General features: G+C 41.5%; 1 protein-coding gene across 1 annotated transcript in view; it reads right to left on the reverse strand.

The window, feature by feature from the left end:
* Positions 1 to 302: 302 nt before the first annotated feature.
* mthfr (methylenetetrahydrofolate reductase (NAD(P)H)) overlaps positions 303 to 24,761 on the reverse strand; it is a 95,915-nt gene continuing 71,456 nt past the window's right edge. Inside the window, exons 10-12 of the mRNA XM_034173131.1 lie at positions 14,694 to 14,795; positions 14,402 to 14,521; positions 303 to 1,429 (exon numbers count right to left, since the gene is read on the reverse strand). Of these exons, the coding sequence (XP_034029022.1) occupies positions 1,214 to 1,429; positions 14,402 to 14,521; positions 14,694 to 14,795 (438 nt within the window). The 3' untranslated portion in view covers positions 303 to 1,213. The remainder of the gene's footprint in view (positions 1,430 to 14,401; positions 14,522 to 14,693; positions 14,796 to 24,761) is intronic.

Genomic DNA, 24,761 nt, shown 5'->3' on the forward strand with positions numbered 1-24,761 from the left:
CTTAAGAATTAGAACTAAATTTGCAACAAGCGGAGCAGAAGCTGGCATCACGCAGCACTGAATATTCAAACCATGGTCGAGTTTGATACCATGCTGTGTTAAAACTCCTGAGCAGCCCAAATGGCTGCTTAGATCAACTGCTTAAAATGTGCTCAGATGGGTGATCCATGTTTAAGCCCGGAGGTTTGAGCCCCCAGCATTGGTGCAGAGGTGCCGAAGCACGGTGTATCTGCCGGCGATTCCCAGGCGTTCTGACTCCAGCGTGGATACAGCGCTCTGTTCAGTGATTGTAGGTTCTCCTGGTAGAGACGGCATTTAGGGAGTTCCTTGTTTTTAATTAGCCATCGATGCATTTCTATTGGCATAATTTGGCAAAAGGTTGAAGCGCTTATGATACAGATGTTCAAAATAATGAAATGTGCTTATGATCCAGAATTATTGTTGCAACAACCCAGTAAGTGACTAGCAACTCCAGGCTAGCTGCCTGGACTCACTCACACGAGTTGACACACAGATGACAAACTACTACACAAATTACATTATTTCAAACAACAAGACTGACAAAATAAGCGGTGGAAGTAGAAACAAAAAAGATATGTGCGACTTTTTAAGTCCCAGAGACAAGCACGGGTCCTATATGAGCAGCGTGCATGAAGATGGCAGTCGAACTAAGAATGGGAGGGTCCCTAGTAATTTAAGAGTGCCCATTGGGTAGTTTCACATCAGAATAGACTGGAAAAGGAATACACCAATCACACGTAGTGTAGATACAGTAGATGAAGCGTATGTAAGCACTCTCTGAATGGATGTCTGCCTCCGCCTGTCAATCACAATGGATATAGCATGTTTGCTGGCAAACAGGAGTAAAACAGTTTATCTTGAGTTTTCATTGAGTGGGCAGAGCTTTTTACAGCAGCCACCCCCCAAATGTAACGCCCCTGGATTTTAGCCATTTAGTCCATGATGTTTTAAAGAAAATATTAATACTGGACCTATGAGAGTCGTTTCAGGTTTGAGTGAAAATTTAACCCAAAACAATCTATAACTTTGAGTCCAGGTTCAAAGATGTCACAATTCTCCTTGAATATTGACACTGACTGTAAAATCACTGGCAGAACAACAGTTGCTGAGCGCAGACTGGTGCCCTGCCAGGCTCATTTTGACTTTGCAAATGGTCAAGAGCTTTTCTTGCCCACATGCAGATGAGATGGATTTATTCCGTTTCATTGCTGACGGGCTCGACAGTTGCATCAATCACTTCAAACATGTCATCAATAACCTGCCAGAGGCAATTTCCCAGAGGAAAGTCGTTGTCCACCAGATTAACCAGGTAGTAGTTGTCATGGATGTACTTGATGATCATCCGTGACGGAGATTCTTCTTCATAGAGTTTAGCCCACTGCTCGATCCACAAGGCAAAGGCTTCATCCTGAGAAACAAAACGACACACATGTGACAAACATTACTCATCAAACCTCCCGTTTTATCAAGGACACGTCTGCAGGTCTAGTTTTATTTCTCTGGTCAACAGTCCAGCTCCCTAATTACCAGAAAACACGTCTGAAGGTAGTGACACACAATCCACATTTTTTCACTTCCAATCCGATCCCGAAACCTAAATTTGGAAATCTGCCGATACCGATACTATTCCAATACCAGAGCTGTTTGCTTTAACATTATCATTATCATTATTGTTGATTTTATAACTCAGCCACATGGGGTGTGCACATTCTGAGCGCCGGTCCCAAGCCTGGCATCAGGAAGGGCATCTGGCATAAAACAAGCCAACCCAACTTTGGTTTCCATACTGGATTGGTCGAGGCCCGGATTAACAACGTCTGCCACCAGTGCTGTTGCCCAACAGGGTGCCGGCGGAAATTGGCTACTGCTGGGCAAAGAAGAGGAGGAGAACATGTCCACAGACAGTTGGAGAAGACGAAAACTAGAAGGGCGGAAATTAGAGTTGGGACTTTGAATGTTGGCAGTCTGACTGGTAAAGGGAGACAGCTGATATTTCAATTAATTTTCATTTATATAGTACCAAATCACAACAAGGTTGCCTCAAGGCGCTTCACACAAGTAAGTTCTAAACTTACCAACCCCCAGAGCAACAGTGGTAAGGAAAAACTCCCTCTGAAGAAGAAACCTCAAGCAGACCAGACTCAAAGGGGTGACCCTCTGCTTCAGCCATGCTACAGACATAAATTACAGAACAATTCACAAAACAAAGATACAGGAAATGTTGCTGGTGCACAGGACGGTTTCCGGAACAGACACCACACCCATCTCTTGATGGAGCTGCACTGCAACCAGAGAGAAAAGAAAAAAGCAGAATCAAGCATCAGAAAGACAACAAATACAGTGTAATTTGCCAGCTATAAGCATCAAGACAAACAGAAGAAATACTAAGGTGATCGCGGCCACTAGCACTAAGCTTCACTAAAAGACCCATACTTTAGATAAAGTTGAGGCCTGCTCCATTTCCTAATAAAATGAATTAAAAGAGTTAAAAGCATAGAAATATGCTATACTATGCCAGTATGCTAGCCGTACAAAAGGGAAAATAAGTGCATTTTAAGTCTGTACTTGAAAGTCTCTACAGAATCTGACTGTTTTATTGATGCAGGGAGATCATTCCACAGAACAGGGGCACGATAAGAGAAAGCACTGTGACCCATGACTTTTTATTCACCCTGGGGACACAAAGTAGACCTGCACCCTGAGAACGCAAAGCCCGGGCCGGTACGTAGGGTTTAAGTAGGTCAGCTAAGTAGGAGGGTGCCAATCCGTGAACAATTTTATAGTTAGTAGCAGAACCTTAAAATCTGATCTCACTGGGACATGACGCCAGTGAAGAGATGCCAAAATGGGTGTAATGTGGTCAAACTTTCTGCTTCATGTCAAAAGTCTGACAGCAGCATTTTGAACCAATTGGAGACCCCCAATGCTGGACTGCGGCAAACTAGAAAACAGAACATTGAGTAGTCCAATCTAGAAGAGACAAACGCATGAATCATGGGTCTCAGCATCAGCCATAGACAGGATGGGACGAATCTTCGCTATATTTCGCAGGTGGAAGAAAGCAGTCCTCGTAATATCTCTAATGTGGAGGTCAAAGGACAACGTAGGATCAAAAATTACCCCAAGGCTCCCCACTTTGTCAGTGTGATGTATGACACACGAGCCTCGGCTAAGTGTTAACTGGTCAAATTGATGCCGATGTCTCACTGGACCAAGAACCATCATTTCAGTCTTATCGGAGTTTTAAAGTAGGAAGTTACTAGACATCCAGCTTTTCACTGATGCAAGGCAATCTTCTCAAGATTTTATATGGATGAGTTTACCAGCAGTTATCGGCATGTATAACTGAGTATCATCAGCATAGCAGTGAAAGGTGACCCCAAAATGCTGCAATATGCGATATGATGGAGAGGAGAAATGTAGGCATATTGTGTGTGCAAGAGACCAAGTGGAAGGGAAGTAAGAGCAGGAGCATAGGAGGTGGGTTCAAGGTGTATCATGGTAAAGATAGGAAGAGAAATGGTGTTGGCGTCATTTTAAAGGAATAGTATGTTAAGAGTGTGTTGGAGGTTAAGTGAGTTTCTGACAGGGTGATGAGTGTGAAGTTGGATATTTAAGGAGTGATGATGAATGTCATCAGTTATACATGCCGATAAGTGCTGGTCATCTCATCCACACAAAATCCTTATAAGATTGCCTTGCATCAGTGAGAAGCTGGATGTCTAGAAACTTCCTTCTTTTAAACTCTGATAAGACTGAAATGATGGTTCTTGGTCCGGTGAGACATCGGCATCAATTTGACCAGTTAACGCTTAGCCGAGGCTCGTGTGTCATACATCACACGGACAAAGTGGGGAGCCTTGGGGTAATTTTTGATCCTATGTTGTCCTTTGGCCTCCACATTAGAGATATTACGAGAACTGCTGATGCTGAGACCCTGAACCATGCGTTTATCTCTTCGAGATTGGACTACTGCAATGTTCTATTTTCTGGTTTACCGCAGTCCAGCATTAGGGGTCTCCAACTGGTTCAAAATGCTGCTGCCAGACTTTTGACACGAAGCAGAAAGTTTGACCACATTACACCCATTTTGGCATCCGTTCACTGGCTTCCTGTCCCAATGAGACCAGATTTTAAGGTTCTGCTACTAGTCTATAAAATTGTTCACAGACTGGCACCTCCCTACTTAGCTGACCTAATTAAACCTCATGTACCGGCCAGGGCTTTGTGTTCTCAGGGTGCAGGACTACTTTGTGTCCCTAGGGTGAATAAGAAGTCTGTGGGTCACAGAGTTTTCTCTTATCGTGCCGCTGTTCTGTGGAATGATCTCCCTGCATCAATAAAACAGATTCTGTGGAAGCTTTCAAGTCCAGACTTAAGACACACTTATTTTCCCTTTCGAATGGCTAGCATCCTGGCAATAGTATAGTTCTACGCTTTTCACTCTTTTAATTAACTTTATTAGTAAATGGAGCGGGCCGCAGCCTCAACTTTATCTAAATTCTGGGTCTTTTAGTGAAGGTTAGGGCTAGTGGCCGCGATCACCTTAGTATTTCCTGTTTTTCTTGTTGTTTAATGCTGACAAATTATACTGTATTTGTTGTCTTTTTGATGCCTAATTGTTTTTTTTTCTCTGTTTAAGGTGCAGCTCCATCCAGAGATGGGTGTGGCATTTGTGCTGGAGACCCTCCTGTCCTGTGCACCAACAGCATTTCCTGTATATTCGTTTTTTGAATTTTTCTGTAATTTGTGTCTGTAGCATGGCCCAAGCAGAGGGTCACCTTTGCGTCTGGTCTGCTTGAGGTTTCTCCTTACCACTGCTGCTCTGGGGGTTAGTAAGGTTAGACCTTACTTGTGTGAAGCACCTTGAGGCAACTTTGTTGTGATTTGACGCTAATGAAAATAATTTGAAAATTGAAAAATGGTATCCATGTTTATGTCCATGTAAATGTGACCATTGTTGGGTCAGTGGTTTAAGTTTCATCTCTTAAACATGAGATGGCACACCCGCCCCATGTACATGCACCATTTTGAGGACAGCATTTTCAAAATGCCTAAAACACCAAAAATGAATAAAAGTACTTACTTTACTCATATTTGGAGTCAGTTTGGGTAAATCATCGAACCTTCCCTCCTGGCACCTTTAGTCTTTCTTCTCCCATTTAAAAAAATCCTTGTGCTCTTTAATGTGGTGCTTTTTTAAATGTTTAAGTTCACTTTATTGTAGGTCGCGATGGAGCTTCCGCCTTTTGGTACAACGGCTTTACAGACATTGCACGCTGCTGTCAGGCTTTGACGCGTTTTTAGTATAAAATATTTTAACACAGTGGACACGTTGTGATGAAAAGTTGGTCAGGTCCTCAATACTCGCCTGGCTACAAATTGCGGAAGGGACAGCATGAAGGGACCGTTCAGGGCAACCACTCCGCAGGGCAGCCACCAACATTTGTGGAGATGTTTCAGTAGAAAAAACACACACACACGGCTCCTGGATTGAAAAACTCCGCAGGTTCATTCATAAATTTATGAACCGTGAATTACGTTGGCATCAGAACGGCCCCATCCCTATCTGAAGGTCTCGTTTTATTGGTCTGGCCACCAGTCCAGCTCCCTGATTATCACATGGTGAAGGACCTCATCCCTGATTTCCAGCTGACTTCAGTATGGAGAAGGTGTTTGTGTGCTTGTCATTTTCTCACACAGCTGCTCAAACAGAGTTGAGTTCAGAGCATGAGATCTGATCGGAAATTTAACTATGTCACTCAGTCTGCTGTTCAGATCAGGTGACTGCGTGCCACACGGCGTGTTGGCTGGCATGCAGAAGCAACTTCTCTGACACCTGTAGTGAATCCTGACAGGCACGCAGTCATTGCTGTTGCCCTGTCTGTGCACATTCCAACCCAGGATGATGGTCCAGTTCAGCTGACATGTAGTCGTTCAGAGCCTGGAGGAGTTCTGCTTGCTAGCAGCATCAGCGCAACCATCGTATCATAATGCTCATCAAACCAGCAGCGTCTCCATGTTTTCTGTACATCCGGAGATTTATCCACTCTGCTCGTGGACCACAGTGACACCTGAAGCTGCTCCAACAGCTGGGCTTCAATATCATCTCCAAATTCAATTCACCTTCAAACTGTCATCTCCCAAAGGGGAACCGGTGAAATCTTTTTAGCTGCAGCTTTTCTCAGAGGTTCATGGCATCTGTCCCATCTGCTTACAGATTTTTATTTTTTGTTGTTTGTCTTTAAGTGCAGGGTGCTGGGACTCCAGGGGTGCAGGCGGTTTTGAGGGCTTCAGGGCCTTGTTAGACACCTGGCTGAGCATGAGAGCCATCACAATGAATCCACATCTTATGTACGACTCTTCGTTGTTCCAGGAAAAAGCCGTTTTCGACTTTTTCAGTGTCTCTGTATCTTCATCTGTTCTCTGACCTCCTCTGAAAAAGCTCTAAAGAAATGTTTGCTTTTCATCATGTTTTAGCTAACTGGTGGCCTGGAACTGGTCCACGGCCCAGTGGTTGGGGACTGGTAATCTAAAGCATATTGATCAGCAAAATATTTGTGAATGATTGGTATGAATGACTTCAAAATGAAGACATATCATGAAGTCATACATAGTCAAAAATACAGACAGAAGTACATTTATTCATGTGTACATCGTGGCGTGCAGAGTGCACACGGCGTTGAGCGGAACGCGCATGGCGTGCATGGGCCCTCTGATGGCTTTGATTTTATTTGTGGAGTTGCCAGTCCAGCAGTGTTGTTACTGTACCATCTGAAGCAGAGGCGGTTTCTCTCAGACTGCAAGTGAAGCTCAGTTTCCTCTAAAATGTTAAAAAATTAAATGGTCAAATATGTACAGTTTGTAATCATTTCATTGACTACAAATGCGTTAGAACGTGTTCATCTTGAAAACGAGTTCGTTCAGAATCAGCTACTTATCACAAGTCAATTGACTCTATTTTGTTAACTTCTCAAAAATCTTTTTCTGTCTGTTTGTCTGTGGAAGCCGAGCGTCCGTGAACTTCAATGGGATGGCCTGGAACTGATTTTTTCATTGCTTCAACTCAACGGTCATGGGATAAATGCCACGATTTTGTTCTGCCACCGGACGTCGAGTGTCTCTGGGGATGGGGTGAATGGAGCTGTGGGCGGGCCTGAATGCTGGACCTCCGCACAGTCAATGGATGATCAGTTGAAATGCTGAATCCCGTTTTGATTCTATTTTGAAAGACAGGAATGTGAGGATTCATATACACATTTTTGCATATTTATGCATGTTTAAATTTATTCCAAAGCGTTTTGCATGAACTATAAATCGGTCTGTTGTAAAGGCACACGTGAGATATCATATGTTTATACAGGGCTACCAAACAAAAAAAAAAAACCAACAACAAAAACAACAACTTTGTACTGCAGCCAAACAAAATGAGTCCAAATCTGTGGACAGATAATAGAAACGGACAAAACTGGTGATTTGGATGCCAGGAACAGTCACAGATCGCAGGCATCAGGTACCGGAACAGACGTTATGTGAGGAGATCCAGGTGAGTTACACTCTGCTTCGTTCTTCAACAAGTGTTTAGTGTTTAAGGGTGGTTGCACATTATTTAATGTCCCGGTTGTAAGTCCGGCACATGGGGTAATAATTAGTGGTCACTGATGTGCTTTACTGATGGAAATTACTGACAGAGAAACCAAAGTGTTTTGATCTGGCCAATTTTCTTAAATCCTCCAAACCATGACTATCCAGGGTTGGGACCAGGAAGCAGAGTTGTAGTCTTACACACCTCTCTGCAGCTTCTCTCCCCCTGCCATCCCCTCATTACCCCATCCCCGTAGAGACGGTGCCTGCTCGCAGACCACCAATAACCAGTAAAAATCTATTTAAGCATAAAAATTCAAAAAGAAAAATAATATAGCACCTTCAACTGCACCACAGACTAAAACAGTTAAATGGTCTATTAAACATTAGATCTCTCTCTTCTAAGTCCCTGTTAGTAAATGATATAATAATGGATCAACATATTGATTTATTCTGCCTTACAGAAACCTGGTTACAGCAGGATGAATATGTTAGTTTAAATGAGTCAACACCCCCGAGTCACACTAACTGTCAGAATGCTCGTAGCACGGGCCGAGGTGGAGGATTAGCAGCAATCTTCCACTCCAGCTTATTAATTAATCAAAAACCCAGACAGAGCTTTAATTCATTTGAAAGCTTGTCTCTTAGTCTTGTCCATCCAAATTGGAAGTCCCAAAAACCAGTTTTATTTGTTGTTATCTATCGTCCTCCTGGTCGTTACTGTGAGTTTCTCTGTGAATTTTCGGAGCTTTTGTCTGACTTAGTGCTTAGCTCAGATAAGATAATTATAGTGGGCGATTTTAACATCCACACAGATGCTGAGAATGACAGCCTCAACACTGCATTTAATCTACTGTTAAACTCGATTGGCTTTGCTCAAAATGTAAATGAGTCCACACACCACTTTAATCATACCTTAGATCTTGTTCTGACTTATGGTATGGAAATTGAAGACTTAACAGTATTCCCTGAAAACCCCCTTCTGTCTGATCATTTCTTAATAACATTTACATTTGCTCTGATGGACTACCCAGTAGTGGGGAATAAGTTTCATTACAGTAGAAGTCTTTCAGAAAGAGCTGTAACTAGGTTTAAGGATATGATTCCTTCTTTATGTTCTCCAATGTCATATACCAACACAGGGCAGAGTAGCTACCTAAACTCTGTGAGTGAGATAGATTATCTCGTCAATAGTTTTATATCCTCATTGAGGACAACTTTGGATGCTGTAGCTCCTCTGAAAAAGAGAGCCTTAAATCAGAAGTGCCTGACTCCGTGGTATAACTCACAAACTCGCAGCTTAAAGCAGTTGGAGAGGAAATGGCGTCTCACTAATTTAGAAGATCTTCACTTAGCCTGGAAAAAGAGTCTGTTGCTCTATAAAAAAGCCCTCCGTAAAGCTAGGACATCTTACTACTCATCACTAATTGAAGAAAATAAGAACAACCCCAGGTTTCTTTTCAGCACTGTAGCCAGGCTGACAAAGAGTCAGAGCTCTATTGAGCCGAGTATTCCTTTAACTTTAACTAGTAATGACTTCATGACTTTCTTTGCTAATAAAATTTTAACTATTAGACAAAAAATTACTCATAACCATCCCAAAGACATATCGTTGTCTTTGGCTGCTTTCAGTGATGCCGGTATTTGGTTAGGCTCTTTCTCTCCGATTGTTCTGTCTGAGTTATTTTCATTAGTTACTTCCCCCAAACCATCAACATGTCTATTAGACCCCATTCCTACCAGGCTCCTCAAGGAAGCCCTACCATTAATTAATGCTTTGATCTTAAATATGATCAATCTGTCTTTATTAGTTGGCTATGTACCACAGGCTTTTAAGGTGGCAGTAATTAAACCATTACTTAAAAAGCCATCACTTGACCCAGCTATCTTAGCTAATTATAGGCCAATCTCCAACCTTCCTTTTCTCTCAAAAATTCTTGAAAGGGTAGTTGTAAAACAGCTAACTGATCATCTGCAGAGGAATGGTCTATTTGAAGAGTTTCAGTCAGGGTTTAGAATTCATCATAGTACAGAAACAGCATTAGTGAAGGTTACAAATGATCTTCTTATGGCCTCAGGCAGTGGACTCATCTCTGTGCTTGTTCTGTTAGACCTCAGTGCTGCTTTTGATACTGTTGACCATAAAATTTTATTACAGAGATTAGAGCATGCCATAGGTATTAAAGGCAATGCGCTGCGGTGGTTTGAATCATATTTATCTAACAGATTACAATTTGTTCATGTAAATGGGGAATCTTCTTCACAGACTAAGGTTAATTATGGAGTTCCACAAGGTTCTGTGCTAGGACCAATTTTATTCACTTTATACATGCTTCCCTTAGGCAGTATTATTAGACAGCATTGCTTAAATTTTCATTGTTACGCAGACAAGGGCGTAGGTTTGGTCTCAGCTTTGGTAGGGACAATACCACCCCCCCGGCCCCCCTGCCCACCACCACCACCCCCTAACCCACTCATACCATTAGACGCACAAGTACAGCATAATACATAACATATGACGACATAATGCTGAATAATTTAACACTTTATTTACAATATTAAGTGTGTAGGCAAACAAACAAATAGCTTAAATAACAAAATTGCACCCAAAATCATGAATCTATTCGATAGGCCTACACCTGAGAGAACAAGACAACAAAAAAATACTTGTGGAGCTAACAAAAAAAAAAAAAAAAAGTTTTTGCAACCAAGATGTATAATTTATTCTCTTCATCAATAATGCAGTTGTAGGTATCTGGCAACCTAATAAAAAAAAAAAAAGGGATTTCCAATGATATATATGGTGTATTATGGTAAACGAAGCCTGTGATGTCATAACGCAAAGGAAAAACACGGAAATTTCACACTAATGCGCCGCTGATTCTCATTACCGTAAGTTCTCATGTAAGCCCTCACTCTGAAAAATTTAACACTGACAGCAAGCCAAGAACCCGTGCTTTCCAACAGCATGCTATATGTTGCATATATTACGGTAAAGTGCGTTCGGTGACTTTTGAAACGAGGCAAAAGTATGAAAAAGAGCGCAAAAGTGACAAAAAAGTACAGAGACAGACAGCAAACATAAATGTAGTAATTTCTGAGGAAAAGGCAGGATGTTAGTGTCATTTGTGAAGGTGTGTGTGGGTGTGCAGTTTATTTTAAGTGTGGTGCACAGCATTGTTCGCAAGCCCTCCACCCCGCCCTTCTTGTTTTTCTGCACCGGAGCAGTGTTGCCAGATATGAAATATGAAACTATCGTACCAAAACCTCAAAATTATCGTATTTTGGGAGAAATGATCATACACAAACAAAACGCATACAACGTAGCTATTTTAGCGTTTTTTTTTTTTTTTTTTTTAATTTCCAAAGAATTTTATGTCACATTTTTAAACAGTAATTATAGTAATGGGGAAACTAGAACGCACTACTAGAAAGATTTTTTTTTTTCTGTGAAGGGACACAAACGTGTTAATTACCAGACTAGAAAGAGTCGAATTCAACCTCGAGGTGGCTGTCGTCATCCGATGCCATGGCCACTTGTGCAGATTTTGTTGAACACAGGAAAAATGTTGACACCTCCATAAGGAACTTGAACTTTTTTTATTTTTCTTGTATATCTCTTTGCTCTTGTGTTTTGTTCGTTTGTTGTTGCATTTGTTGAAATAAAGTTAAAAAAAAAAAAAGATGTTGGTTGGGGAATCTTCCTGTCACGGCACAGATTGGATGGGAACTCATTACTTTGTATGGAGAGGGGGCGGGCTTTCAAATGACGTTGTCCCGGGCGGCCAAAGCTGTGTGTGTTGTGTCTTTGATGCCGCCTGAGTGCAACGCCTGCAAAATGATTCTTGGGTGTCAGAGAGAGATGTGTGTTTGGCCAACCAACTGAAATTATCGTACATATTGGATTTTTTCCCATTATTGATCGTACATCGTACAGAGGGCAAAACTATTGTACAAATACGATAATTATCGTACATCTGGCAACACTGCACCGGAGCCACCCATCCTCTGTGCTCCGGGACCTCCCACTTTACAAATTAAGCACTGCCATGCGCTTTGTTTACGGCCATGTGAGAAGAACGTGAGCCAATGAAATTGCAACATGGGTAACCCTGTCACTCTGGCACGTCGAAAACACAAAACGTGACGACTAAAATTATAGTATCGAGTTCGCAAAAAAAAAAAATACTGAATGATTTTGTTATATAAACAAAAATGCTAAATATTGGTAGGGACTATTTTGCCATCCCAAAATAATGGTTGTGACTTGTCCCTATGGTCCATATGCAAACCTACGCCCCTGTACGCAGATGATACTCAGCTTTATCTATCCATGAAGCCAGAGGACACACACCAATTAGCTAAACTGCAGGATTGTCTTACAGACATAAAGACATGGATGACCTCTAATTTCCTGCTTTTAAACTCAGATAAAACTGAAGTTATTGTACTTGGCCCCACAAATCTTAGAAACATGGTGTCTAACCAGATCCTTACTCTGGATGGCATTACCCTGACCTCTAGTAATACTGTGAGAAATCTTGGGAGTCATTTTTGATCAGGATATGTCATTCAATGCGCATATTAAACAAATATGTAGGACTGCTTTTTTGCATTTGAGCAATATCTCTGAAATTAGAAAGGTCTTGTCTCAGAGTGATGCTGAAAAACTAATTCATGCATTTATTTCCTCTAGGCTGGACTATTGTAATTCATTATTATCAGGTTGTCCTAAAAGTTCCCTGAAAAGCCTTCAGTTAATTCAAAATGCTGCAGCTAGAGTACTGACAGGGACTAGAAGGAGAGAGCATATCTCACCCATATTGGCCTCTCTTCACTGGCTTCCTGTTAATTCTAGAATAGAATTCAAAATTCTTCTTCTTACTTATAAGGTTTTGAATAATCAGGTCCCATCTTATCTTAGGGACCTCATAGTACCATATCACCCCAATAGAGCGCTTCGCTCTCAGACTGCAGGCTTACTTGTAGTTCCTAGGGTTTGTAAGAGTACAATGGGAGGCAGAGCCTTCAGCTTTCAGGCTCCTCTCCTCTGGAACCAGCTCCCAATTCGGATCAGGGAGACAGACACCCTCTCTACTTTTAAGATTAGGCTTAAAACTTTCCTTTTTGCTAAAGCTTATAGTTAGGGCTGGATCAGGTGACCCTGAACCATTCCTTAGTTATGCTGCTATATGACGTAGACTGCTGGGGGGTTCCCATGATGCACTGAGTGTTTCTTTCTCTTTTTGCTCTGTATGCACCACTCTGCATTTAATCATTAGTGATTGATCTCTGCTCCCCTCCACAGCATGTCTTTTTCCTGGTTCTCTCCCTCAGCCCCAACCAGTCCCAGCAGAAGACTGCCCCTCCCTGAGCCTGGTTCTGCTGGAGGTTTCTTCCTGTTAAAAGGGAGTTTTTCCTTCCCACTGTCGCCAAGTGCTTGCTCACAGGGGGTCGTTTTGACAGTTGGGGTTTTTCTGTAATTATTGTATGGCTTTGCCTTGCAATATGAAGCGCCTTGGGGCAACTGTTTGTTGTGATTTGGCGCTATATATATGAAATTGATTTGATTTGAACCACTGAATTAATATGATGCAACGGTTCAGTGTTTTTGAAGCTTTTGATACAATTAGGTATGGCGGCATCTGCTGGCCAACCTTTAACATGAGCATGGAACAAAGGGCAAGATGTCATGAAACAGTCAGGCTCTGTTATGTATGTTTAATAACAAAGGTTCTATGTGCTTCATGAAATTTTTGACTGTATTTTTGTTTAAAACCATACTTGTGTTATAATCCCTGAAGGAGCTTTCCCAAGGGATTAATAAAGTTGTAAATAAGGTTCTATTTAATCTAATGTGATTGTGCCATCATAAAATACTGTATGTAAAAGTTATATAAATTGTGAAATGCTTGTGCAACTAGGGACTGTTACCATTTTACATATTTGAATTTACATATAAATAAATAAACACATTTTATGATATAAGCCGCCAATGAGCTTCGCCTCTTTGACAGACCAGCACCCTCCACTGGTCTGACGGTCTAATCACCAAGAAGCCAGAAATAATTTAATGATCAGCGTTCTTAAAATTAGATTTCAACTATTTTGTGGGACAGTGACGGCTGTTCTGATCCACTTAAAAAAAAAAGAAAAAAGTCTCTGTAGAGACTTTCAGGTCCAGACTTAAAACACACTTATTTTCCCTTTTGTATGGCTAGCTATGGCTAGTTTCTATACTTTTTACTCTTAAATTCATTTTATTAGTAAACGGAGCAGGCCATGTCCTCAACTTTATTTAAAGTCTGGGTCTTTTAGTGAAGCTTAGGGCTAGTGGCCGCAATCACCTTAGTATTTCTTCTGTTTTTCTTGTTGCTAAATGCTGACAAATTATACTGTATTTGTTGTCTTTCTGATGACTGATTCTGTTTTTTCTCTCTGTTTGAGGTGCAGCTCCATCCACAGATGAGTGTGGTGTTTTCTTCTGCAAGCTACCCATCCTGTGCACCAGCATGGGCAGCCAAAATTTCCTGTATATTTGTTTTGTCAATTATGTCTGTATCATGGCCCAAGCAGAGGGTCACCCCTTTAAGTCTGGTCTGCTTGAGGTTTCTTCCTCAGAGGGTGTTTTTTCTTACCACTGTTGCCTGTGTTCTTGCTCCTGGGGTTGTTAAGGTTAGACCTTACTTGTGTGAAGCACCTTGAGGCAACTTTGTTGTGATTTGGTGCTACATAAATGAAAATAAACTGAAGTTGGGAAAAAAAAACAACAAAAAACATGTAAAGTTGGACTTACTTTCCAGTACATAAAACTAACTGGGTCCACCACCGTTGGCTGAACAATCTCCCGGCCGGGGAAAATTCCCCACGTCACCGCATTAGGCTGCAGCTCAGGGGCATTCGTCAGGTTACGACCCTACACACACACACAAACCCCACATTATTTACACGCACACACACAAATTACCACACAATTATACACAATTACACTCACGCACACACAAAACCACACAATTACACATACAAAACCAAACAATTACACACACACACACACACACACACACACACACATACACACACTCTCTTACCTGTACGTTAACGATGTGGTAGTTGACACGAGGCTCATATTTTTTCAACACTTTCAGAAGTGCGGTGACATTTTCACTGGATGTGAAGAACTCCAGATAAGCCTGTTGGTTTTACAACAACACCACATAGACAAAGTGCCAGTGAGCAAGGCTCTACTTTTCTTTGGCTTCATTCAAGTTTATCATTTCTGATCACCAGCAAATCCCACTTTGACTTCCGACATCTGCATCGCTTCTGTCCCACAGCAGAATTATGGGGAACTTATTTTCCGACTACAAGTCGCACCTGACTGAAAATACGCCACTAAGAGGAAAAAACTTAAGTCGCACCAATCTGTAATGCACATATATCTGAAAGGTGACAGCAGCTTCATGCAAGAAGAATTAATTTAACCAGCACATTATTTATTTATAATGTAAGCACTGTGTTAGCAATCAGAAGCTAACAAGCTAACCAGCATTATTGTACAAGGCACAAAACATGGGTAAACTACACCCTGTTCTCTGTGCACTGGCTTCCTAGCCACCGTCAAATTGATTTTATTTTCTCAATATTTGCTTTTAAAGCTCTTAATGGCCTTGCACTGCCCTATTTGAGTGAATTACTGGTGCTACGTGACCAAGGCAGGTTTCTGAGGTCATCTTGTCTCCATCTGTTGGAGGTCTCCAAATCAAATGTTGCATTGACAGGGCTTCAACAGTCACTGAGCCCAGACATTGGAACAAACTCCCCCCGATCTACATACCATCACTGATCTGGGTCTTTTTAAAACTAAAGCCTTTTCTTTTTAAAATGGCTTTTAACACTTAGCAGTGCTGTGACATTTTATTCTGGTTTTACATACACAGTTATTATCCTTGATTTTATTTTGTCATTGTACAGGTGCTGGTCATACAAACAGAATATCATGAAAAAGTTGATTTATTTCAGTAATTCCATTCAAAAAGTAAAACTTGCATATTATATTCAATCATTACACACAGACTGATATATTTCAAGTGTTCATTTCTTTTAATTTTGATATTGGAAAGTACAGTTAATTTCGTCAGATGAGACGAGACAAAATATCTTTGCTAACGGCCATTTTTTAATGCACTAAAATGTTTTGCATGAAATCAAACGGAATTCAAATTTCTCAAAATGTTTTGCATTTGGGCAAGCAGTCCGTTCCCAAAACAGTACATGAAAAGCAAACTGCACTCATCCCTCCAGCCATACAGTGGGATGCTCCGCTGCCACGTCAGGATGCATAACACTTGATCTCAAAGTTCAGAGAATCCATTATGTGCCCCGCCCCCAAAAAAGGATTGCCAGGACTCACAAGTGTAGTCCAACATCCCTTGTTTGTGTCATTCTAAGGAACTAATTTCTTGGAGAAAGAAAGAGTGAGAGAAAGAGAGAGCGAGTGAGAGCTATCTTTTGCTTCTTAATCAAGACCTGCCGTTCCTCTTTTCTGGATTATAAAAGGAATCCAATTTATGAACTGAAACATGTGTTTACTGAAATGAATGTAAACGCAAGAGGTCAAGTTATTACAGGTATGATTACTAACAGTTAGCTGATTATTATGGACATGTTAAACATGCTTATTAATTAATATTACATCTATGAATTATGCAGTGGCCTAAAGTACAACAGAAAATAAACACAACTAGGTTGTTGACATGTTCTACGTCACAGCCAGATCACGGCCTGTTGGCTGTTACTGATCATTTATGAGCATGTTCGTGATCTGATGGCCGCAATAATCTGATCTCTCACATTTACATGCACTACAGTAATCTGATAATCAGAAGAACCTGGTTTACATGATTTCAGTTCATAGGTTGAATGCCTTTTGAAATCCAGCAGAGAGAAACAACAGGTGTTGAAAAAAAACAACAGAAGACAACACTTGCTCCCCCTCCCCTCCCCTCAACTGCCTTCCAACCAGACTTCAAGTGGCAAGTCAACCGCACTCATACGGCATTCAAAGTGCATTCTTAGGGGCCCCATCACACTAGAGCACGAATGCTGTACGAATCACACAAATTAGAAAAACAAACATAATTCGAGCTGCAATCATACGGGACAGACATTCGTACATCTGTGTATGAATGCTGTACAAATACTCAGAATGTGATACAAAGCTGGCTCAAATGATTTGTGCAATTCGAAGTGCAGCAGCCCCCGAATCCAGGTCTACTACTCAGAGTGCAGGTCGAATGTGGACATAAACCTTCCCCATGAATAAATAAAGAGAGAATAAAATAAAAAAGAAAGAACAACAACACAGAACAAAACACCACAATGCCAGCAGAATGCAGCAGGAATATGCAGAATGCCCCTCCAATGTCATATGTGTCACCCAAGGTCTGGCTGGAAAGCAAGGGGGGGTGGGTGGTGGGTGGCAGGGTGAGCACTGTGGCCTGCTCTTTTGAGGACCTGCCGTGTCAAACTGCTGGGTGTGGAATGACATTCAACCCATGGCCCCCTGTAGCCCAGGGTCCCCGATCACTGCATCAGTGGAGTGCATATGTGATCGGATTATTATGGACATCTGATCATGACGTACACACCCACAGCCATTATTACCAGGAGGGTTGAAAGTAAGATTACATCCTTGCAGGAACTGTGGTACCCAAAAAGGTTTTGTGCTCACATGCTTCACACATTCCCATCATATTCAAGATATTAAAGACGGCTCTGAACCCACCTGGGTGACTGAGCAGAGACACTCGACAGGGGAAAACAATTATTATCAGCTTTAGGGCACAGCCAGGATTATTTGTCCAACACCTTCCAGCGGAGCTGCAATGATGACCCAGGCGGATGTGTCAAGTTGTTACGTGCGCAAAGGGTTTTCAAAGATGCTGTGAAGAAAGGCAACACCAAGGAGGTGCACTCGGTGCTGCAGAACAGGACATCCTGCAAATTCAATATCGACTCTTCTGGCCCAGAAGGACAGATCGCGCTCCACCAGTCCGTCACTGACGGGAACCTGGAGCTGGTAAAACTGCTGGTAACATTTGGCGCAGATATCCGACTCGCCAACAGGGAAGGGTGGAGAATAGTCATTTATAGCTCCACAATTGTGCAAGATTTTAGAAAAATAATAAAAAATAAACAACCTTGCAAGCATCACCACCACCAACCACTGCAAATCAACAAAATGCGGCACTTCTCTGTGAAACATAATATACATAAATTAGAAACAAAACAGCCACGCTGGCTAGTTTTTGCTGATACTGAAGTTTTTCCCTTAAGTGTGTGTTAACACTGATCATGTGCCCCAGCCCAGTGGGAGCTGATCTGTGTGTATGTGTGTGTGCATCGGCGTGTGCGTGTTTGGAGTCCAAAGCGCAGATGATTTTCACCCTCCACAGTCTCCTCTTCCTCAGCAGGGGTGCATATTCAACCCATCATCTTTCATTTTATTGCCTTTTAATCCTGTTTTATGTCACAGTCAAACAACACTTGATGCTCAGCGTCACAGTGACAGCCCGGTCAGCTGGCTCTGAGACGCACTGACTCACTGCATGGCTCACCTGACTGGGCTGTTACAGATACATGGTCATGCCCTCTCATGGGTTACATAACGTATGTGTATTATTATCATTTTAGCTGTGACATCCATGTACAGCTGCAAGGCGCCCTGCCCCGTACCAAGTCAAAGGCTCTGCGCGGTGCGCCACTTACAACCATAATGTGCATAATATTACCAGGGCTGTGAAATGAAAATTGTGAAATCCGAGGAAAATTCACAGGAGGTCTGGGGTAAAATATCAATAACATACCTTATAGTAAAAAGCCACACATTCTTGTGTAAATTCCTGTAAGTCCACTCAAGGCCACAATGTCTTTTTTCCCATGAAAAAAGTCTACATTAATAAAAAGTAATTTACATTGTTGTATTCATGTAGCCTAAATTCATTCAAAGCCACAATGTCTTTTTTTTTTCAATGAAAGAAAGTCTAGATTAATGAAAGAAAAAAAGGCATATAATCTTTTCTGAAATTCTGTTTGAACAGCACAATGTTTATTTTCCAGAGAGAGAAAAAAATTCTTACCAGTTTGCTTTCAGGTGTGTTCAATGAAGCCAGCAACAATTCCACAGATTCTTGTCCTTATCAGACTTTTTCAAACAGTCTTTCTCGCCATCTTCGCTCTGTCTGATGTCGCTCCGTGACACAGACATGCTGCTAAATTCTTCTTTTAAAAACTTGAAAGTTCTAAAAGTCTGCGATGTCCACGTGCTACGTTTAGCTAAGCTTCGCACAGGAGCCACACAGTGTCACCGCAGCAACCAACCAGTCCCGCTTTACGACAACTGTCACAAAAGCCAGGCTTTGAGTGGCATTTATTCTCCTCGAAACTCTGCGGATCCGAGGAAACTGATTTGTATCTGTAACACACAGATCAGTGTCCGCAGACTTATAAAACTTGCACGATGTCGTAAAAAAAAAGAACACTTTGCGATAAGCATTTTAAACACTCAGTAACGATCACAATTAAAGAGTACAACACTAACACTCCCGCCCCCCTCCCCATGATGAAATCCGCGAAATCCCGTGGAGTTTTCACAGCCCTGTATTACAGACCCATTGCCAGTCCACCTCATGTATCAGAGGATGTATCTGTAATATCATGTTATCATGGCTGTTAGACCCCGTCCAGACAGCCACACTATGCATCAGCGTGTTACAGAAAGGGATGGGTATTGGTACGATTTTATCAATATCGATGCCATTATCGATTCTGCTTATCGATCCGATTCCTTATCGATACCGCTTGTGAATTTTCTGTGTACTAAAAGTAGGCTTTACAGGTTTTCTATGTCAACAACATGCTAATTTGGTTGGATCCTTGATCTCTGGACATAAATAAAAATAAATAAAATCTGTAGTTTTTGTCAAAAGCATTTCTTTTCAGACATTTTGGCATGAATGTCTCTCCATACCTCTGAGCTGAGCTCAGCCGGCTGCTGCACATCAGTGCAGGATGTCTCATTTTTGGAGGAAAAAAACGTTTTGATCGATTTCAGTTTGTTTGTATTACAACATTTGGAAAGAGTTTGATTTAAATGGCGTTTCACTTTGAAGTTATTAATTCTGACTGGACTATCATTCTAACTTGACGCGGCAGAGAGCCGTGCAGCATTTGGAGCTGTGTGAACAGAACGTAGGACAAGTCTCGTTTCTTTCTCGGAACAAGACAGGAGTCACAGAGATGCACTGACTCGCTGTGACACATGGTGCATTCGGTGTGACTGCGCAATGTTCACGTCTCATGCACATAATGATTGCGTGCAACAGACTTTGCACATTACAATATTTCCGTTGCACACCCAGAACAAGATGCATGGTGGTGAAGAGCGGTTCATCGGGGGCGCAATCGGGATGTGCCGACGTGATCAAAGTGCTCTGAAAGTTGGTGGGCTGCCATTTCAGATGCTAGTTCATATGCCATTCAAGGAAGCAGTCACACAGGCAGTACGACTGTCGTACGAATATTCCCCAATTTGAATGCAGCGCGCCGGCAGCGTGCCTGCTCTCCACATTTGTGCTGACTGTGCAAAGTGTGCCACAAGAATGTTGTCCGAGGAATTCGAATGCAACTCGAACTGCACAAATGACATTCAAACGGCACTAAGAATGCAGTATGACTGCAACTCAATTGCTGTTCGAATATTTTCCAGCACGAGCGACACACGAATGTGCTGACTGCTGTAGAAATGATGTACGAGGCGTTTGAGTGCAGTTTGAATGCCACACAAATTGCACGAATGTCATTTGAATAACCATTCGTATGGAATTTGTGTGTGAAGGGGGTGTAATATTCTCACAGCATTCTAAGTAGGAACAACTAGAATGCTGTGCTCCCTTGTTTTCACTCAGGGTGGCCACAGCAAATCCAAGGTGGGTCTGCTTGTTGATTTTGCACAAGTTTCACACCGCATGCCTTTCCTGATACCACTCCACATTACATGGAGGAATGTGGCATGGGTGGGGTTTGAACCGGGAACCTTCGACACTGAAATCAAGCTCACTAGCAGTTGGCCACCACCCCTGCCCCTGTACATGCTATAACTTATAAGCTGCAATTTTTACAACTTTAAAATTGCACAGCAATGATTATAATAATTAAAGTGTTCAAACTATGCAAAAGTCTCAAAAAAATAGAAGGGTTGTTTACTTCTGCCTTTCCCGAACATGCGCACACAGACGGTAGACAGAAAACTCCAGACTCCAAGCAGATGCACTGAGAAAACACACGGGAAGATGGCTTCAGATTACGCGTCACCTCTGGCTTTTATAACAGCTTGCAGTCTCTGAGGCATGGACTTAATGAGTGACAAACAGTACTCTTCATCAATCTGGCTCCAACTTTCTCTGATTGCTGTTGCCAGATCAGCTTTGCAGGTTGGAGCCTTGTCATGGACCATTTTCTTCAACTTCCACCAAAGATTTTCAATTGGATTAAGATCCAGACTATTTGCAGGCCATGACATTGACCCTATGTGTCTTTTTGCAAGGAATGTTTTCACAGTTTTTGCTCTATGGCAAGATGCATTATCATCTTGAAAAATGATTTCATCATCCCCAAAGATCCTTTCAATTGAAGGGATAAGAAAAGTGTCCAAAATATCAACGTAAACTTGTGCATTTATTGATGATGTAATGACTGCCATCTCCCCAGTGTCTTTACCTGACATGCAACCCCATATCATCAATGACTGTGGAAATTTACATGTTCTCTTCAGGCAGTCATCTTTATAAATCTCATTGGAACGGCACCAAACAAAAGTTCCAGCATCATCACCTTGCCCAATGCAGATTCGAGATTCATCACTGAATATGACTTTCATCCAGTCATCCACAGTCCACGATTGCTTTTCCTTAGCCCATTGTAACCTTGTTTTTTTCTGTTTAGGTGTTAATGATGGCTTTCGTTTAGCTTTTCTGTATGTAAATCCCATTTCCTTTGGGCGGTTTCTTACAGTTCGGAGTTGACTCCAGTTTCCTCCCATTCGTTCCTCATTTGTTGTGCATTTTCGATTTTTGAGACATATTGCTTTAAGTTTTCTGTCTTGACGCTTTGATGTCTTCCTTGGTCTACCAGTATGTTTGCCTTTAACAACCTTCCCATGTTGTTTGTATTTGGTCCAGAGTTTAGACACAGCTGACTGTGAACAACCAACAGCTTTTGCAACATTGCGTGATGATTTACCCTCTTAAGAGTTTGATAATCCTCTCCTTTGTTTCAATTGACATCTCTCGTGTTGGAGCCATGATTCATGTCAGTCCACTTGGTGCAACAGCTCTCCAAGGTGTGATCACTCCTTTTTAGATGCAGACTAACGAGCAGATCTGATTTGATGCAGGTGTTAGTTTTGGGGATGAAAATTTACAGGGTGATTCCATAAATTTTTCCTCAGAATTGAATGAGTCCATATTTTTTTCCCTCTGCTTGGTCTAAAAAAGTAACCGTTACTGACTGCCACAATTTTTTTTCCTGATTTTTTATAGTGTTTCTTAAAGCCAGAAAGTTGCCATTTGAAATGACTTTAGTTTTGTGTCATGTCTGTGATCTGCTTTTTTCCTACAAAATTAAACAACTGAATGAACATCGTCCGAGGCCGGTGATTCCATAATTTTTGCCAGGGGTTGTACTTCTTACTATGGCCAAGATGATTGTTTTATCTCTAATTTGCTTGTATTTCATTTATTTTAATGTTCTTTTGATGTTATTAATTCATTTATTATGACGTGTGCTGATGCCTTTCTTGGTCAGGTCACCCTTGTAAAAGGGTTCTCTTTCTCTTTCTCTCTCTCTCTCTCTCCCTCTCTGTAATAGCCAAGTGGCTTCTGCGTACATGTGTATAGCTGACATTTGCCGTTTGATATGCTAATGTACTTTGGGTCAAGGATAAATGCTGTGAAAATGGAAAGGTGATAGGACAAATATTTTTTGTAGAATATGCCAGGGGGAGTGTGGGCCAGGGGGCCTATATACACTGACAAAGTAATACGGCTGATTTTTATTCTTCTGACCTTGGCAGTACGTATCATCATGGGCAGAGCGGATATTCAGATGCTAAAACAAGTTATATTTGTGACCCCCAACAGCTAATAAGCTAAACCTAGATTTATAAATAAGAGCAACACCCACACCTTGATTCGCATCATGAGGGATGTGGGCAGGCCTCATTTAAGGGGAGGACAGGTGTAGGTTTAAGCCAGGTTTCACATAACTCAATCATATCTAAGTGATGATCCATAATTAGATCATTAATCAACAATGATTTTGAGGATAGTGATCTTATGTTAATGAGATCCAGACTAAGGACCTCAGTGGGGTTGACAGTTGGACTGTTTGGATTTAGGGGTGGTTCCAGAGTACTATATATAAAATGCCTGAAAGTACAACACCAATTCCAATGAAGTTGGGACATTGTGTAAAATGTGAATGAAAACAGAATAGAATGATTTTCAAATCCTCTTCAACTATATTCAATTGAATACACCACAAAGACAAGATATTTGTGGAAACTGTGGATGCATTTGGATTTCAACGCATTCGGGACTCGGCACAGATTCGTGGAAAAACCCTGCATATGGTTCTCGCATGTGGTATTGCTGTCACGAATATTGAAATCATTCCTCTTACATCAGTGGTCTCTCACTTAAGTGATCACTCACTTATTAATCCTCTTCAGCCCAGGGAAAATTATAATCTTTTTTTTTTTTTACACATTTTACAAACTTTTAAATGGGAATTAGTTGGTAATTCATGCAGATACAGTTTGTCCAGAGTAGGTTCTGTGATGAATGAAATGTGCACAACTTAATCATCGGTCTTATCAGACAGTTTCACTGTGCAGAAAAATACAGCAGAGTTGGGAGGGAGAGGATTAAGTTTACAGTTTCGCTGCCATTTTACTGATGATCCATAATTCCATCATTAATCATCAATGATTTTGAGGACAGTGATCTTATGTTAATGAGACCCAGACTAAGGACCTCAGTGGGGTTGACAGTTGGACTGTTTGGATTTAGGGGTGGTTCCAGACTGACATATACAGTGAAGAAAATAAGTATTTGAACACCCTGCAATTTTGCAAGTTCTCCCACTTAGAAATCATGGAGGGGTCTGAATTTTCATCTTAGGTGCATGTCCACTGTGAGAGACATAATCTTAAAAAAAAAAAAATCCAGATGTCACAATGTATGATTTTTTAATAATTTATTTGTATGTTACTGCTGCAAATAAGTATTTGAACACCTGTGAAAATCAATGTTAATATTTGGTACAGTAGGCTTTGTTTGCAGTTACAGAGGTCAAATGTTTCCTGTAGTTTTTCACCAGGTTTGCACACACTGCAGCAGGGATTTTGGTCCACTCCTCCATACAGATTCAGCTCCCTCCAAAGATTTTCTATTAAGTTCAGGTCTGGAGACTGGCCAGGCCACTCCAGGACCTTGAAATCCTTCTTACGGAGCCCCTCCTTAGTTGCCCTGGCTGTGTGTTTGGGGTCATTGTCATGCTGGAAGACCCAGCCATGACCCATCTTCAATGCTCTTACTGAGGGAATCCCAGACCGAGGGAGATTGACAGTCATCTTGTGTTTCTTCCACTTTCTAATAAATAATCATAACAGTTGTTGTCTTCTACCAAGCTGCTTGCCTGTTGTCCTGTAGTCCATCCCAGCCTTGTGCAGGTCTACAGTTTTGTCCCTGGTGTCCTTAGACAGCTCTTTGGTCTTGACTATGGTGGACAGGTTGGAGTGTGATTGAGTGTGAACAGGTGTCTTTTATACAGGTAACAAGTTCAAACAGGTGCAATTAATACAGGTAGAGTGCAGAATAAGAGGGCTTCTTAAAGAAAAATTAACAGGTCTGTGTAAGCCAGAATTCTTGCTGATTGGCAGGTGATCAACTACTTATTTGCAGCAGTAACATACAAATAAATTATTTAAAAAAAATTATACATTGTGATTTCTGGATTTTTTTTTTTTTTAGATTATGTCTCTCACAGTGGACATGCACCTAAGATGAAAATTCAGACCCCTCCATGATTTCTAAGTG

Source organism: Thalassophryne amazonica, chromosome 6 (assembly GCF_902500255.1).
Source record: "Thalassophryne amazonica chromosome 6, fThaAma1.1, whole genome shotgun sequence".
Lineage (NCBI taxonomy): Eukaryota > Metazoa > Chordata > Actinopteri > Batrachoidiformes > Batrachoididae > Thalassophryne > Thalassophryne amazonica.